Source organism: Lutra lutra, chromosome 2 (genome assembly GCF_902655055.1).
Source record: "Lutra lutra chromosome 2, mLutLut1.2, whole genome shotgun sequence".
NCBI lineage: Eukaryota > Metazoa > Chordata > Mammalia > Carnivora > Mustelidae > Lutra > Lutra lutra.
This window is the reverse complement of record NC_062279.1, coordinates 1,206,722-1,221,458: the sequence shown is the minus strand read 5'-3', so window position 1 is coordinate 1,221,458 and position 14,737 is coordinate 1,206,722. Positions and strand designations below refer to the sequence as shown.

Genomic DNA, 14,737 nt, shown 5'->3' with positions numbered 1-14,737 from the left:
CTCCCATGGGGTCCCACGCACTCACCGCACCAGAAGCATACCTGCCGGCTCCGTGCAGAGAGGTCTGCCAACAGTCAGGCCATGTCGGCGCGCAGTTGGTTGGCGGACTTTTAATGTGGCTGTGAACATGCTTCCCCAAGGGGGTGGTCACGCACGTGTATGGACCCTGCCCCTCCCAACCTCAGGCTGAGGCCAGCGCAGCTGCTCTATCGGCTTTGAGCGAGTTTCGGCTTCCCGATCCCCATTAGGGAGAATCTTGGATCCTGAAGCTGAGAGGCTCAGTAAACTTTCCCGCTGCCTGAAAGACTGAAGCCGCGCGTCTGCCCACCGCCTGCACCCTGGCAGCGCGGTGAGGGCCCTGGGCAGGGGAGGGTTACTTACACAGGTGTGGGCCAGTGGCTGCCCCCCAGGAGCACAGCTCTGCACAGGGAGACAGATTTGTGCGGACAAATGACCACCATTCAGCCCGGGTGTCACCACGAGACCTTCGTTATCATTGCTGGTCACCACAAAACCAACCCTGTCGTCGTAGGCCGGGGAGAACACCCTGTCTTCTTTGGATGCCGTAAGCAATAGCCTGCACAGAAACAGACCCACTAGATACTCTACAATCATACACTTTAAGCAAGATTCTTGAGACCATGGTCTATTTTTGCTAGAAATTGGGTTGGGGCATCATTCGTTAAGTGAGAACCCTGTGGTGTCATCCATGCTCACTTACCTGGTTGCCAGAATGAAGTCTGAAAACAAACATGACCCACGTGGACACAGAGTCCAGGCTGGTCTTCAAAACACTGGAAAAGGCTGTGTCTCCACACCCCCCCGGGGAGATTCTGTCATGACAAGACCCAGGGCTGTGTGACTTCATGCTTTAGAAGGTGCACTTCACCGACCTCGGGGCCCCCAGCCCCGCAGCGAGCCTTCTCCAGCACACAGATCGAGGTAAAAGCCAGAGGGAGAGCCGCCGGGTCTCCTGGAATCTCTCTGTGGAAGAACTAAGTCACTGCCTAGAAGCTGGTAATCTGAGCGGGAAATCCAGATAAACCCCCGCACTACCTCCTTCTCCACTGACAGCGACATAATCACAAAAGACTCCTCAAACTGAAAAGAAATCCCCAAGGCTGGAGAAGGTCTCCCATGCACACATCCCGGAAAACAGGAAGGCAAGGCTCACTGTGCCCTGGCCGGGCCCCGAGGGTGCTGTCCCCTGGCTCCCATGGCTTGGAGAATCTGGGGACAGGGGACTGTGTAGCCCTGGACATGCTGGAGTGTCCAGAGAGTTTCCACCAAGGGGATACCCTTCTCTACAAGTGTTTGCCGCAACCAAGTGTGGACCTCTAACCCAACAAACTGCACATTATGTGGCCGCGTGGCACCCAACAGCAGGACGAGGGTCCAGGACTCCTGGGGACCAGGTGTGTGTATTCCAGGCCACTCCCATGGTCACACCCACGGGAGGACTGTTTTTACTGTCATCATCAGCAAAAACAAGGTGAGGGGATCCCCCTCGCGTTCAGATGCCTCTACACACACAAGACACCTGATGCTTTCACAAGGGGCACCCTCAGTCCTGCTGAGAAAGGACCTGGGGCACCTGGGTCAGGTGACCTGCAAAATGACCTGCAGGGAATGGCCAGGTGGGATGCCGTTCACCCCCATCCACAGGAATCAGGAAAGCCAGGAAAAGCCCTCACCTATTCCCTGAATGCTGCCCTAAGTCCCCATCTGTGACGGAGGTCACAGGACCACAGCCCAGCACGACCTCGCTGACCACATGTGGGATGAGAACGTACTTGGAAAGACAAAGTGTTTCCTGGTCTCATCTCAGGGACTTTGGACCCATTTGGGTGGAAGGCTGAGCATGCCGGAGCGTGCTGGTTACGAGCAGTTCAATTTCACACGTAACTCGCTGGAGACCCGACAACAAGAACCATGGCTCCCGGAAGCCAGCACAACGTTCCGATGTAATCAAGTCTCCATCACTTTGTGCTGATTGATTTGCCGTGTGCGATGCACCCCAGAAACCAAGACACGTCCTCCATCTCACAGAACACACCGATTCTGGAAATACAGTTTCCTTTAAAAACCACCTTCATTCTTCCTGATACCTTGTCTTTACAAAGTTTATCAACAACATTTTCTTTAAAGGGCAAAAGAATAAGAGACATTTGAGAAACACAGAGTGATCATCTGACTTCACAGTTGGAGCAAGAACAAAGAAAAAAATCAAAATTACAAGAGGTTCACAAGTAAATGTAGGAGAACCACAGCATTTTCTGTGTTTTTTAAATCAGGTAACTTCTTAAAAGTCATAAAAACCCCTAGAAGATATAAAATGACAGGTCTGCTTTCTTCCTCTCAAGTGTAACAGGATGGCACCCACTGTCTCTTCCAGAACAAACCACTCTCTTCAGTGCCAATGCTCAGGACCCCGCATCTGCACAGAAACACAGAAAGGAAATGACCCCCTTTCGGAGGGTCGCGTACCTTTGAACAGGGTCAGTCCGCGGAGAGTGCCTTTGATTTTAGTCAGCTTCAGTTCCATGGGGCAGGCCCGACCTTCTACTCATGTCCTTTGTTAAATGGGAGGGAAAGGTTCCACTAAAGTGATCCCCTAAAGTGATCAATACACAAGAAAGTAAAGTGTACAGTTGTCGGTGTGCACTGAGTCATGACAAACTTCCAGGGGCTGGTGTGAGATGAGCCGCTGGTATCCACGTGGCCCCTCACACAGCCGCCAGTTGCCAAGGGCAACGCCACCACCCACCACGCCGTGTCCATGAGCATCAGGGACTGGTGGCGGTCAGTGGCTCTGAGCAACTTGGCAAAAGTGGGGTGATATCTACAGAAAGCCAATCATTCAATCATCGTTGCCCATGAAAAGAGCAATTTCTACATATAAAAACAGATTATAAAGTGACTCGTATACATCCCCTACAGTGTATAGTCATCTACTGAATTGATTAGTCACCCCAAGTTATTCAGGGCATGGTGGTATCAGCTGTCAATCGCGCATACATCAAAGTCGGCATTCTCAAGCACAGATGAAACATTTCAGCACACACGTCACAAGGGGAACAACAGACCACAGCATGCTCAGCCCACATAGACGCGCACACGCAGTCACGGTACCTGCCACTGGCTCGGGGCCATGCAACGTGGGAGCGCCGACACTGTGCTCTCTCAGCTCTCGCGCTGCAACAGCGTAAATGGGAGCCACAGCGCTATTCTAGCTCATTAATAAAATAGTAACTAATTTATGTTAACTGGCAAGGTCAGACTGACCAAACATGGCGTCAGGGACTCTGCCAACGGCCCGTGAGTGCGCGGCAGCACGGCGCCTCAGGAGGAGCGAAATGACCTGCCTGGCTGTGTGTGTGCACGTCTCGGCTCTGCCGCCCTGTCCCTGCATGCGCGTGGGGCGGGAAGCTTGTTTCTCAGGGCGCAGTGTCCTCACCTGGAAACCAGCACCTGTGCCCTGCGTCACGCAGATGTTGCTGAGACAGAACAATGAGCAGGGTAACGTCTACCTTCCTGGGTGCCCCGGAATGAGCGGCAGCTTAGAAGCCCCTCGTGCGCGGCCCGGGGCCCACCACACACTCAGACACGTGAGGCCCCTCGTCTCCTCTCGGACTCGCGTGTGAAGCAGTTTATGGCAAGTGTGTAAGTTAGGAAAGGCCAGGCACCTGTCAGTGGCTTATTCTACGTGATGCTGTCATGTGTTATTTTTAGTTCGACGAAGAACCTGCCACTTAGGACCTACGCCAAAGAGGACCTGCTGGGGGGAGCCACTGAGACCGACACAGCAAGTGCATGTCAGCCTCCGACGCTGCGGCTCACGGCAGACCTGCCGGCCACCAGGCCTGCAAAACTCAGTCTAACACGGACACTGGTCAGTGCGGTTTGCGAGTAGGTGAAAACAAACTTCAGACCTACGTGGGCCACAGAACAAAAAGTTGAGATGTCTGGGTTCTGATCATAATTTAACCCTCTGAGCTTGTGTCCCCAAAGGTGACACTGAATTTCTTGGGGACACAGCCTCCTGGAAGCAGGGGCCTGTGGCTGTCCTATGGAGTTTATGCTAGTCACCAGAGTTGATGGAGCCCCCAACTGGCCTTAAAATGAGAACTATGTCCCCTAAGTCACATGGTCCATCATGTGCACATGCCCAGTGTGAATGTGCACTGGGCAGGCAGTGCCGTCTGGCTCTCCTGTCATTGTGTGTGTGGCCTCAGCCGTTCCCAGACCCCAGAATGCTGCATTCTCGCTACTATCAGTAAATCCAAAAGCCCAGGACAGACCAAAAGAGAAAACAGAGCAAGTCAGAATATCCTTGATTAACTGAATGCCAGCAGCTCCTCCGAGAATCCCTACACCCCAGCAGCCCCAGGGTACGGCCACAGCCAGACCTGGGCGGAGCTGGGGCAGAGAGAACCCACGGAAAGGTTAACTGTTGAGATGGGTGACGATGACCAATGGCACAACTAACCCACTCAGGACGTCGAGTGAACAGCACAGTCGTCCTGAGGCTCAGCCTCTTTGTGCCAGCAATGGAGAGGAGGAGGCCCATCTGCTAGTGCCACGTGGCGTCACGTCCACACCATGTGGCTCTTAATGAGGCCACCAGATGGGAGCTCCCAGCAGCCATCAGAGGCACTAAGCTGGGGCACAAGGACCAGATCTCAGGGACCGTGGGCAACGCTATCCCTGGAAGAGTATGGGACAGACGACCTCTCTCATGGCGTGCTTTGGAAGTTGGCAGACCTCCCCTCCGCCCCCAACTCTGCCATTCAGCAGCTATGCAGCGCTGGACAGCTTACTGCTTTTCCCCAAGGCCACCCAAGCCACAGAGCCAATCTCGGGATCGAAGGAGGTCAAGATACAACTATGCAGCCCTGGCTTTGGCTCACGACAAGGTCAAAAGCAGATGTGGTTTAACTGCCCGCCCCAAGGCAGCATCCAAAACAGCAGCCGCTCCCCACCTCCTGGGAGATCCCAATGTGGGGACATCTCCACAGCGGCTCTGGCTCTCTCAGTGAGAAAGGGCCAAGTGGGAAGACCACACACACCCAGCTCCTGGCATGAAGGCAGACCCTTGCGGGAATCTGGGGAGGCAGCTCCCAGGGGTTCGTGCCAAAGGAGGGATGGCCCGGTGCCTGGAAGGCTCACGGGATGGAGTAGCGGAATGGTGTGCTGGTGTCCTCCTGGACGCTGCCGGCCAGCGGAGGCTCGGGGGGACAGCCCTTCACACTCGCACGCCCCCCTTCAAAGAGTGCTCAGCTATTTTAAGAGCGTGACTCACTGAGGGGAAGTCGGAGTCGTCAGGGACAGGGACGGGGGAGGAAACCGCAGCTGCAGAAGCAGCCCCGGGCCAGAGGAGCTGCAGAAGCCAGGATGTCAGAGGCCCAAGTAGGGCGGCTTTCCCAAGCTTATCCCCATCAGGATGCGACCGGGGTAACGGTGCGGGCGAAGGAGTCAGGGGAGTCAGGTGCCTGTGTTGACTGCCGTGACACGGTCCCTTATGGCACCCAGGGCTCTGAAGCCTCTCCACATCTGCACTCACCTGCCAGGGTCACCATCCCCCTTACATCTGTCCATCCGTCTGCTGGCTCACCCAGCGGTGTTTACTGAGCCTCATGCATCCATCCGTCTGTCCACTAGCTCAGCGGATATTTTCAGAGCCTCACACGTCCATCCGTCCGTCCGCTCGTTCACCCAGCGGGCGTTCACTGAGCCTCATGGTGTCAGGAGGGGGGCTTCCAGGAGGCAGTGAGGTCACGGGGGTGCAGTCTTCATGATGGGCTCACTGCCCCCGTAACAGGAGACATGAGCTCCACGCCACCCACATCAGGACTTGGCGAGAAGACAGCATCTACAAACCAGGAAGACCTCCTCCCCAGGCCCTCGATCCCAGGCGTCCAGGCTCCAGAACCACGAGCGAGCATTAGGTGTGTTTACAAGCCCTTGACTGTGCTATCCCATCAGCAACACCCCAAGAGACACACTCCCAACTGGCTGGGAGAAGACACTGCCAGCCAGACTCGAGGTTTTGGTCACCAGTGGTCCCGAAGACACGTGCAGATCTGTGTGTTTAGAGGACAGAGTGCTCAACACAGGCACTATGAGGCCTTTTCAGAAAGCTCCATGGTGAGCAGTATCCAGACCCTTCCTAGGGAAGGAGGCCTCTTCCCTCAGGTGACAAGGTCACAAGTCCGATGGTGTAGGCGGGTGCCACCCTGAGGGCAACCATGTCCATCGCCCACTCCCCCACTCCCTACCACTGAACTCACACTAGCCCCGGTGCAGGTGTGATTAGAAAGGAGAGGAGCAAATTCAGGACACAGGGTGGAAGGAGACATGGGGAAGGCGGAGGAGGGGAGCTGCTGGAGGGGAGCTGCTGGAGGGGAGCGGGCGTGGGGAGCCCAGGCTGGGGCAGTGCACTGGCGCTGATAGATGGGAGTGAGAAAGAAAGAGGCAGCAAGCCATCCAGAGTTGTCTCACGGAGCTGGACTGACCCCACAGCATCCCACAGAGCGGGGGGCTTCACCTGCTCACTGAAGTCTCCATGGCCACATGGCTGATCCTGGGGGCATGGGGTCTCTAGGGAAGCCAGCGGTGTGGCCGTGTGTGGGCGTGCAGGCTGTGCACACACAAGCCCGCATAGAGAGGGGGCAGGCCATGGGCCCAGTCTCAAACACAGCATTTTCAGCAATGTAGACCGAATGTCTGTGTCCCCCCCAAAACTCACATGCCGACACCTGACTCCCAGATATGATGGGATCGAGGGCCTTACAGAGGGGGTGAGGTGTGAGAGTAGGGGCCCTGTGATGGGTTCAGGGGCCTCATCAGAGAGACCCCAGAGTCTACAGCCTCTCCTCCATATGATAACATGGAGAGAACACACCGTCCATGAACCAGGAAGGGGCCTCACCAGACCCCGGATCTGCCCGCACCTGCATCCTGGATGTCCAGCATCCAGAGCAGAGAGAAGCCACCATGTCTGGGGTGTTCCGAGAGCCCGACGGACAAGACAGGGCTCAAGGACAGAGTCGCAGGATGATGAGGGACAGACAAGGTTCGCAGGCGGAAGTGAGAGCACACCTGTCCAAGGAGGCAGGTGCACACGAAGGTGGAGAAAGCACAGGGGAGGCCAGCGGGTCTGGTGCTGCCGGTCCACATGGATGCGCTGGCTCAGTCCTCGGGGCCACGAGGGGCCACGGTGGGCCTGGGAAAGCAAGGCCAGTACTGAGGGGGACGCACACGTCAACAGGGCCTGTAAGAAGCTCCTCACAGAGCCACGAGAGTAGGTGAGCTAGCCACAGAGTAAATGTAATGGCGCAGCAGGGGGCTGAGAAGAGTTCCCGGAGGCCCATCGAGGATGGGCCAGAGATGGAGAGAAATGCAAGAGAACACCAGCCGTGCTGCGTCACCGAATCCTAACAGGAGGGGACGGGCCAACAAGATCTGAGGGGTGGAACCCAAGAAAGCCTCTGGATTGGCCAGAACATCCCAGATGACAAAAGGGAGGCGGCTTGAATTAGCAGGCTGGAAGAGCCAGGTCAGGGTCAGATGGGAGGTGAACAATGGCAGGGAAGGCGAGCAGAGAGCTCGCCTGGGGACCCACCCGCATCTCGTCAAGCATAGGAAGCCCAGCCACCACCTCTCTGTCCGGCTCTGGCTTCGGCCATCTCACCTTCGTGCCATGAGAGCTGAGCCCCTGCAGTCCTGCTATGGAGCCTCTGGCTGTGGGCAGACGCTCCCAGGTGCACCTGCGGACTCCTGGGGCTGGGAGCAGTGCCTCCCCCATGATGAGGCCTCAGCAGGGGTGAGGGGACAAGTGTTGGCCACAGAGACCGTCCACTGAGTGCCCCAGCTGCTTGCCCAGGGATCTGGAGAGCAGGTGACTACATTCTCCAGAACCACATGACCCGGGTGTTTTAAACATGGCTGTTCTTAACAATGGGGTATTATGAACTTACACTCACATAAATTACGTTAAAGCCAAGGTAATAAATCCTAAAACCTGGCAGCCCCTGGTTCCTGCCCTACAGCGTCTGGCCAGCTACAGCCCTGCAGTGTGAGCCCACGGTCTGTCTGCGGTCTGTCCGCAGAACAGGGACACTGCACTCTGCACGGCGCCGGCCGAGCCTGTGTTCAGGGATGCTGAGCCGCTGGCCCCAGAGCAGCCGTGGCGGGCGCATGCATCCCACAGACATGGGCAGAGCCCGTGCTTTTCCCTCCATGGTGCCCGTGCTTCACGGACACGCTGCTGGCTTCCAGCCGCAGCAGGGGTCCACGCCGAGCTCTGAAAGCAGGGAGCTCAGAGGATGCTAGCAGAGACACCGGCAGTTCAAAACAGCCTGAAACATGGGAACTCTGCAACCTGGAAAACTGAGGCCTGCAGGGGCTTCTGCTGTGTCCGCCGCACGGAGGCCCCACAGGCTCCGGAGCCAGAAGGTGCGGCGCCTGGCGGGCCCGGGAGCCGGTGCATCTTCCCTCCTTGCTTATTTCAAAACTGGGGGGGGGGTTGCCTAGCAACCTGCCTACACAGCATCGCAAAGCCACTGCCTGAAATAAAGTCCTGCAGTACACGCTTTTTTGGAAAGTTCCGCTGCACAATTTTAGAATGAATTTCCGAAGGTTTCTGAATGACATCACGGGTGCTGAGGAGCAGCTGGCAGAGCAGGTCGCTGCGCCCTCTCCGTTTCCCTCTCCGAGAAAGTTGGGGGACCTCCCCGTCCGTCACAGTCCTCACCAGCCTCACCCAGTGAAAGTCCGGTGACCTTACAGGGAGACGACGGCCCCTGGGAGGCGGGAGTGGGTCGGAGGAAGGGATGGGATGGCTGGAGGACGGCCCGTGGCGCATACGCTTGCACACTTGTTCAAGGGCGTGTGGCAGAAGCCCAGTGTGCGCCGTCACAGGGATGGCAACGGAGATGCTCGGGGCACAAACATGACTAGGATGTCCTCCAAGCGTGCAGCCCAGGGTGCTCCCCTGGTGTGGGGTCATGGCAGAGTCACGGGGTATCAGGGAGGCGACTAGGGCCACAGGGGCCTGGGGTAGAGTCACAAGGGCAGGACAGTGGCCACAGACAAAGTGACAGGCTGCTGAGCTGCCCCTGCCGCAGACCCATCGTGACAACACTCGGGTGTGCCTTTCTCCTCTGGTTCCAGACAAGCCATTCCGTCATCTGCTAGGTTAGCAAGTCTCCCCTACACGTGACAAAACACGACTCCCCATCCTCCCATCCAGAGAGCGAACTCATCAGAATAAGCACCTATGACCTCACAGAAAGGGAAAGCAGCTCTCAGGGGTTCCCGGCATGGGCTCTATTTGCACACACAATGACAGCCTTGCTGTTACTGTTTCCAGGTCTGGGGCACAGTGGAGGCAGGTGCTACAAGTTCAGAAGTTCCCAGGAGAGGCCAGGGCCGGGCAGGGGCCCCGAGAACAGAGCCCTCTCCCACCCACAGCCACCCCTGAGGAGCTGCACGGGCGCCATGGCAGACCCTCTGCCATCAGCTCTGGTAACAGCGCCGCTCCACCTTCCTCTCCCCGTGGGCCCCTCAGCGGGGCTGGGGAAACCGCGTGGAGCTCCTGCATCACAGTGAGGGCCACACGTGCTCTACAGATGGGGACAGCAGGGGCAATGGCACCAGTCATACAACCAAGCTACCCGAGCCAGTGCTAGCAGGACCTGGTAATCACTGATTAAGAGGTCAAGGGTCAAGGAGACCCCTCGGCTCACCTGACCAAACTGCATGGAAGGGAAGGCTGCCATCCTGAGACAGGACATGGAGCCGGGAGAGCGACACACAAGGAAGATCTTGAGTCTGCCATCGGATGTGCTAAATCTGGCGTCAGAGGGCGTAGGACAGCACCAAGCCAGTACTGGACTAGCGTGTCTGGCACCCAGACGCCTGATGCGGGACATACGAACACAAGAGTTACAAACAGGGCACAATCACAGTGCTGTCCTTAATCCGTCTGCCTGGGACAGAGCCACGGAAATCCCGGAGCAGACCCTGCACAGGTGATCCCACTCATAGGGGCTGAGACAATGCCATAAGCACCCGACTGGCCCCATCACTCTGTCCTGTGCCCTCCTGCTTGGCTGCACAACACCAACATGGAGGAAAGCTCTTTTCTTGCCAGAGAGTAAATGACATTTCCAGGTGCCCAGGCCACAGGGTGTAAGTGTGCACCCAAGTTCTAGGCACCAGGGTGTAAGAGCAGCAGTGTGTGGAATGTTTTAGAAGTGACCAGAGTAGTCAGTGTGCCTTCAGGAACATGCCTGCGGCGACCACATCTGGGCCACATCCTGGCCTCTGGCGCCACATGGATGAGGGCCCTTCCCTCAGGCAGCGGCAGAGAACTCGCAGCAGTGTACTCGCACCGACTAACAGCTAACACACTGGCCCGGGAACCCCTGTGTGGGGTGTGTGCGTGATTATCGAACCTGACGTCTCAAGCTGCCATGAAGTGTCCCGTCACAGCCAGCTAGTAAGTGCGGCCAGGTCAGTGTGTGTGCCTAGATTCGAAGTGTGCACAGGAAAGCACGCTGGCTCAGTAGTCGTGATGTCATGGCACCCGCTGGACAGACAAGGAGGCATTACAGAAATGGCGACTATTTCCAACTCTGAGAGACACAGACTTGACATCAAACCTGTTAACTACCATTACATACACTTGGCAAATGTCTTCCCGTCGGGGAATAAACGGGTCTAGGCATCCACCTGGGGGACTCTGGGCCTCTGAACCTTAGGAAACCATTTCCTGGAAGATAAGTGTCATGTGGGGATACAAAGAAGAGCAGTTTAAGGTACACATGTGCATGTATGTGTGTAAACACGTGTGTGCATGTAGGAGTGAACACACGTGAATGTCCGTGTGTGTGAACATGTGTGTGCATGTGCGCATGTAGGAGTGTACGTGTGCGGATATGTGTGTATGTGTGTGAACATGTATGTCTGCATGCATAAGAGCGTGCGAGTCTGCACATGTGAGTGTGTGTGAACATGTGTGCAGGACTGTACTACGTGAGTGTGCATGTGTGTGAACACGTGTGTGTAGGAGTATATGCATGTGAATGTGCAGGCGTGTGGTGGTGAACGTGCATGTGCATGCATGAGTGTACACGTGAGTGATGTGTGTGCATCTGAGTGTACAGGTATGCAAGTATGTGCACACGCGTATGTGTGGTGCACTGCATGGACATGCAGGTGTGAGTGCAGGCATGTGCCTGTGAACTTTGAGTGCACATGTACATGTCGGTGTGTGGGTGTGTGCGATTGTTCACATGTAAACATTTATGTATACATGTGAACATGTGTCTCTGTGTGCAAGTGTACACAGGTGTACACATGTACATGTGCGTGTACATGAGCACACATGTGTGCAAGTGCGAGAGTGTGTCAGTGAATGCGCATTATGTGTGCAGGAATATGCACATGTGCAGGAGTACCATATGCATGAGTGTGTACAGGTGTGCGGTGCATGTGTGAATGTGTGTGTACATGGGCATGCACATGTTTGAGAGCATACATGTGAATGCAGATGTGCGTGTGCATGTGTGTGAGTGTACTGTGTGTGCAAGAGTGTGCCTGTGTGCATGCATGACAAGAAGGGTCAGGTTGCATGCCGTTTTTACCTTCAATCCCTTGGCCACACGCCACCGTCGTCTGGGACCGGTGGGGCTCAGGGCAGCCTTGGTCTGGGCACCAACACTGTTCTCTGCGAGAAGGGAGCACGACCAACCCCCCAGCCTTGTCCCTCCCTGGGGCTGCACTGCTTGGCTTGGAAAGAGGCAGGTCTGAGCAACGGCGCAAATCACCATGAGATATTGCCTCGGAATCTTGGAGAGGCAAGATTCATTCCTCCAAAACAAACTCAATTCAGTCGAAAAATGCTCCATGGTGGAAGAATGTCAGGAGAGATGGGAAGACCCCAGTGGCACTCAGAAGATGCTCAGAAACCAGCTGAAGTGTCTCGACAACAGCCAGCATCTCTGGAGAGCACCCCCCACCCCCAGCGCTCTTCATGGGCACGTGGCCACGAGCACCACTGACTCCTTCACGGCAAAGACCAAACTCCAAGACTCTATGGCGACAGACTTCCAGAGCACCTCCCACAGCCACATGCCTCGGCATCCCGGCAAGCCTGCCCACATCCCGCATGCAGTCAGAACTGTGCTCTCACGGACAGCAGCGCGGGGCCGTTCCCCGTGGCCGGAACTGCGTGCGTGCGACGGCGAACGCACACGCACCCGCGTAAGCAAGCAGCTCGACTCCCAGGAAAAGGTGGACCGGTCGTGCCCCAGAAAGGAAGCAGGAGCCCCGGGGGCTCTCCAGAGCCAGCTGCGATGCCGGCCCCTCCGAATGAATCCACCCGCGGCAGACGAAAGCCGCTACGCTCTTGACTGACATAAACACAGAGTAATTAAGCCTCCTTACGGAAGGGTGCGTGGGATACGGCTCTGATTGCCACTGTTCGCGCTCTCAAGGCGGAGAGAGCAGAGCCGGCGTCTGTCTGGGGGGAAGTCTGTGTACGTAGCTGCGCTTCAGCAAGCGCGGAATAGTCTCAAGGTCCCAAATATTTCCTCATATGACACAAAACCAATTTTAATTACACTTATTGGCCTTAATACCTGAGTGTGTTTAGTTTTACATACCAAGAGGGGGAAATTCTGACTTTTGCACTTGTTTTCTTTGCCTACTGATCTTTTCCAAGACATTCACCTGTTCTCACTGGCCTGCCGACCACGTGTCATTCACACTGAGCTCCTGGCTTCCCCCCGGGGCCCCGGGACACCCTTCTCCTGTCCTGGGCACATCTCCACTGCACCACAGCTAAGGAAACAAGGAGAAAGCTGGTTGGGCAGAACCTCAGATGCTGACGTTCCCGGCCTTCTTCAAGAGAAACACTGCGCTGGGGGCACCCACCCTTAAGAAGCATCACGGGGGCACCTGGGCGGCTCAGTCGGTTGAGTGTCCGCCTTCTGATTTCAGCTCAGGTCCTGATGTGAGGGTCTGGGACGGAGCCGCATGCTGGGCTCAGCGCTGAGCATGGAGTCGGCTTGGGCGTCTCCTTCCGCCTCTGCCCCTCCCCTCAGTCATGTACATGCCTGCGCGCTCTCTCCCGCTCTAGATAGATAGAGATAGATAAAATCTTTGAAAAGCAGCATCACGAACTAAGGCAAAGTGCAGGAAGGGAGCTTGAAGCAGAGAAAGGCTATGGCCGGAAGAGGCACTGCATGGTAAGTCCTAGAGGAAGGCTGCGGTCAGCCAGACGCGGCGAGTGAAGCAAACCACCAGAGCTCTTGTTTACGGAGCACCCGGGACGCAAGAGCAGAATGGCAGCTGCATTCCGACTCCAGAAGGGTAATGCAAAGGCTGATGAGAGTCTCTCGGGAGCCAGAACTGAAGCGCGGCCACAGCATCTCCCCACCTGCAGTGCCAGGCAGTGACCCTGTCCCCTGACCCCAGCGGGCAGAGGTCCCTGGGCTGAGCTTGCTCAAGGGATGGAGAAACCAGGAATGTGTGTCGTGCCTTCTGTGGCACCTGCTGGGATCCGCACACCCGGTCCCCGCCGGTGTGGCGCCAGCTGACCTCACGCAGAACGGCAAGTGTTCGAAGCTTGAATGTCAAAGGAGCAGCATCAGGATTCAGGATGAGGTTCCTTGTAAACTGGGTGACTCCAGATCCCCCAACTCCGACGTGGCCATCACAGAAGACAGAGGCTCGGCCTCTGTGAACACCCAGCCGCGTGCTTTATACAGCTTGGGGCAGCTTCAGATGGGGGCCCACGGCCGACCCCCCAGTGTCAAACCGGGTGGCCGCATTTGGACATTTGAAGGACTGAAGGCATCACAGTAATGTGCAGGGTAAGTACAAACATTTGAGCAAAATATAAAATACACAGCAAAACAAAGGACAGCAATCCTAGGTTCAAAGACACGATTCTCCCTTGGGGACCTGGTCTATCAATTCCTTTATTTTTTCTTGGTCACACAGTGACTAACACCTGCCCAAGAGATATGGGAATTTTTGTCCCAAAAGGAATCTATTAAAACATTGGTTTTTTGCATGCTCCTCTGTTCTGTTGAAAACAGTAGTGGTGACTCCCCTTTTAGGTGAATTATCTGCAAATAAAGAGCTGTTCTTACTCCGAGACAAGGCAAAGAAAGCGACAGAAGAAAACTAAATACCGAATTAAGCACATTTAAATTCTCTTGTTTCTCTTTCCTGATTTTTCTTTCTTTGCCTTCTTTTCTGCTTTCTTTTTCAACGGGTTTGTGTTGGGTTTTTTTTGTTGTTGTTGTTGTTGTTTTCCAGAAAACACGAAAGAAGCAAAGCACTAGAAGACTGGCCAGACTTGGCCGTGTGCATGGAGGAAACAGCCTCTCCCCAGATGAACATATTTTCACACTATCCACACTTCACTCCGGGAAAGGACTAAATGAGCTTAGAGATTTCAGTCTGTGGAGTTTCTGAAGAACATTCCACTGTTTCTTAATAATCACGGCTGTAAATGTGTGCGACTCAGCAGAGCTAATGACTTAAAGTAATGGTAATGGTCTGGCAAACTAGAAAGGCCTAATTTTGATGGATTGGTTCTCATTAGAGTCACATTCCAAAATGGCTGTGGAAAGTTAAAATCAAAGACATCAGTTTGTGGCTTTCACTCATGAACAAAAGAAGGAAAGAAAACATAACGCAGAGTAAGTAAATAGACAAG

At 55.4% G+C, this 14,737-nt stretch overlaps 1 protein-coding gene across 3 annotated transcripts in view; it reads right to left on the bottom strand.

The window, feature by feature from the left end:
* The window catches only part of DLGAP2 (DLG associated protein 2), a 783,049-nt gene that overhangs the window by 422,244 nt on the left and 346,068 nt on the right, over positions 1-14,737 (bottom strand). The window contains exon 1 of one of the 3 annotated variants that reach the window (XM_047713367.1): positions 2,488-2,551. The exons of the other annotated variants lie outside the window; for them this stretch is intronic. Within the exon in view, the coding sequence (XP_047569323.1) occupies positions 2,488-2,545 (58 nt within the window). The 5' untranslated portion in view covers positions 2,546-2,551. Of the gene's footprint in view, positions 1-2,487; positions 2,552-14,737 lie in introns of those variants that run through there. 3 annotated transcript variants of the gene reach the window in all.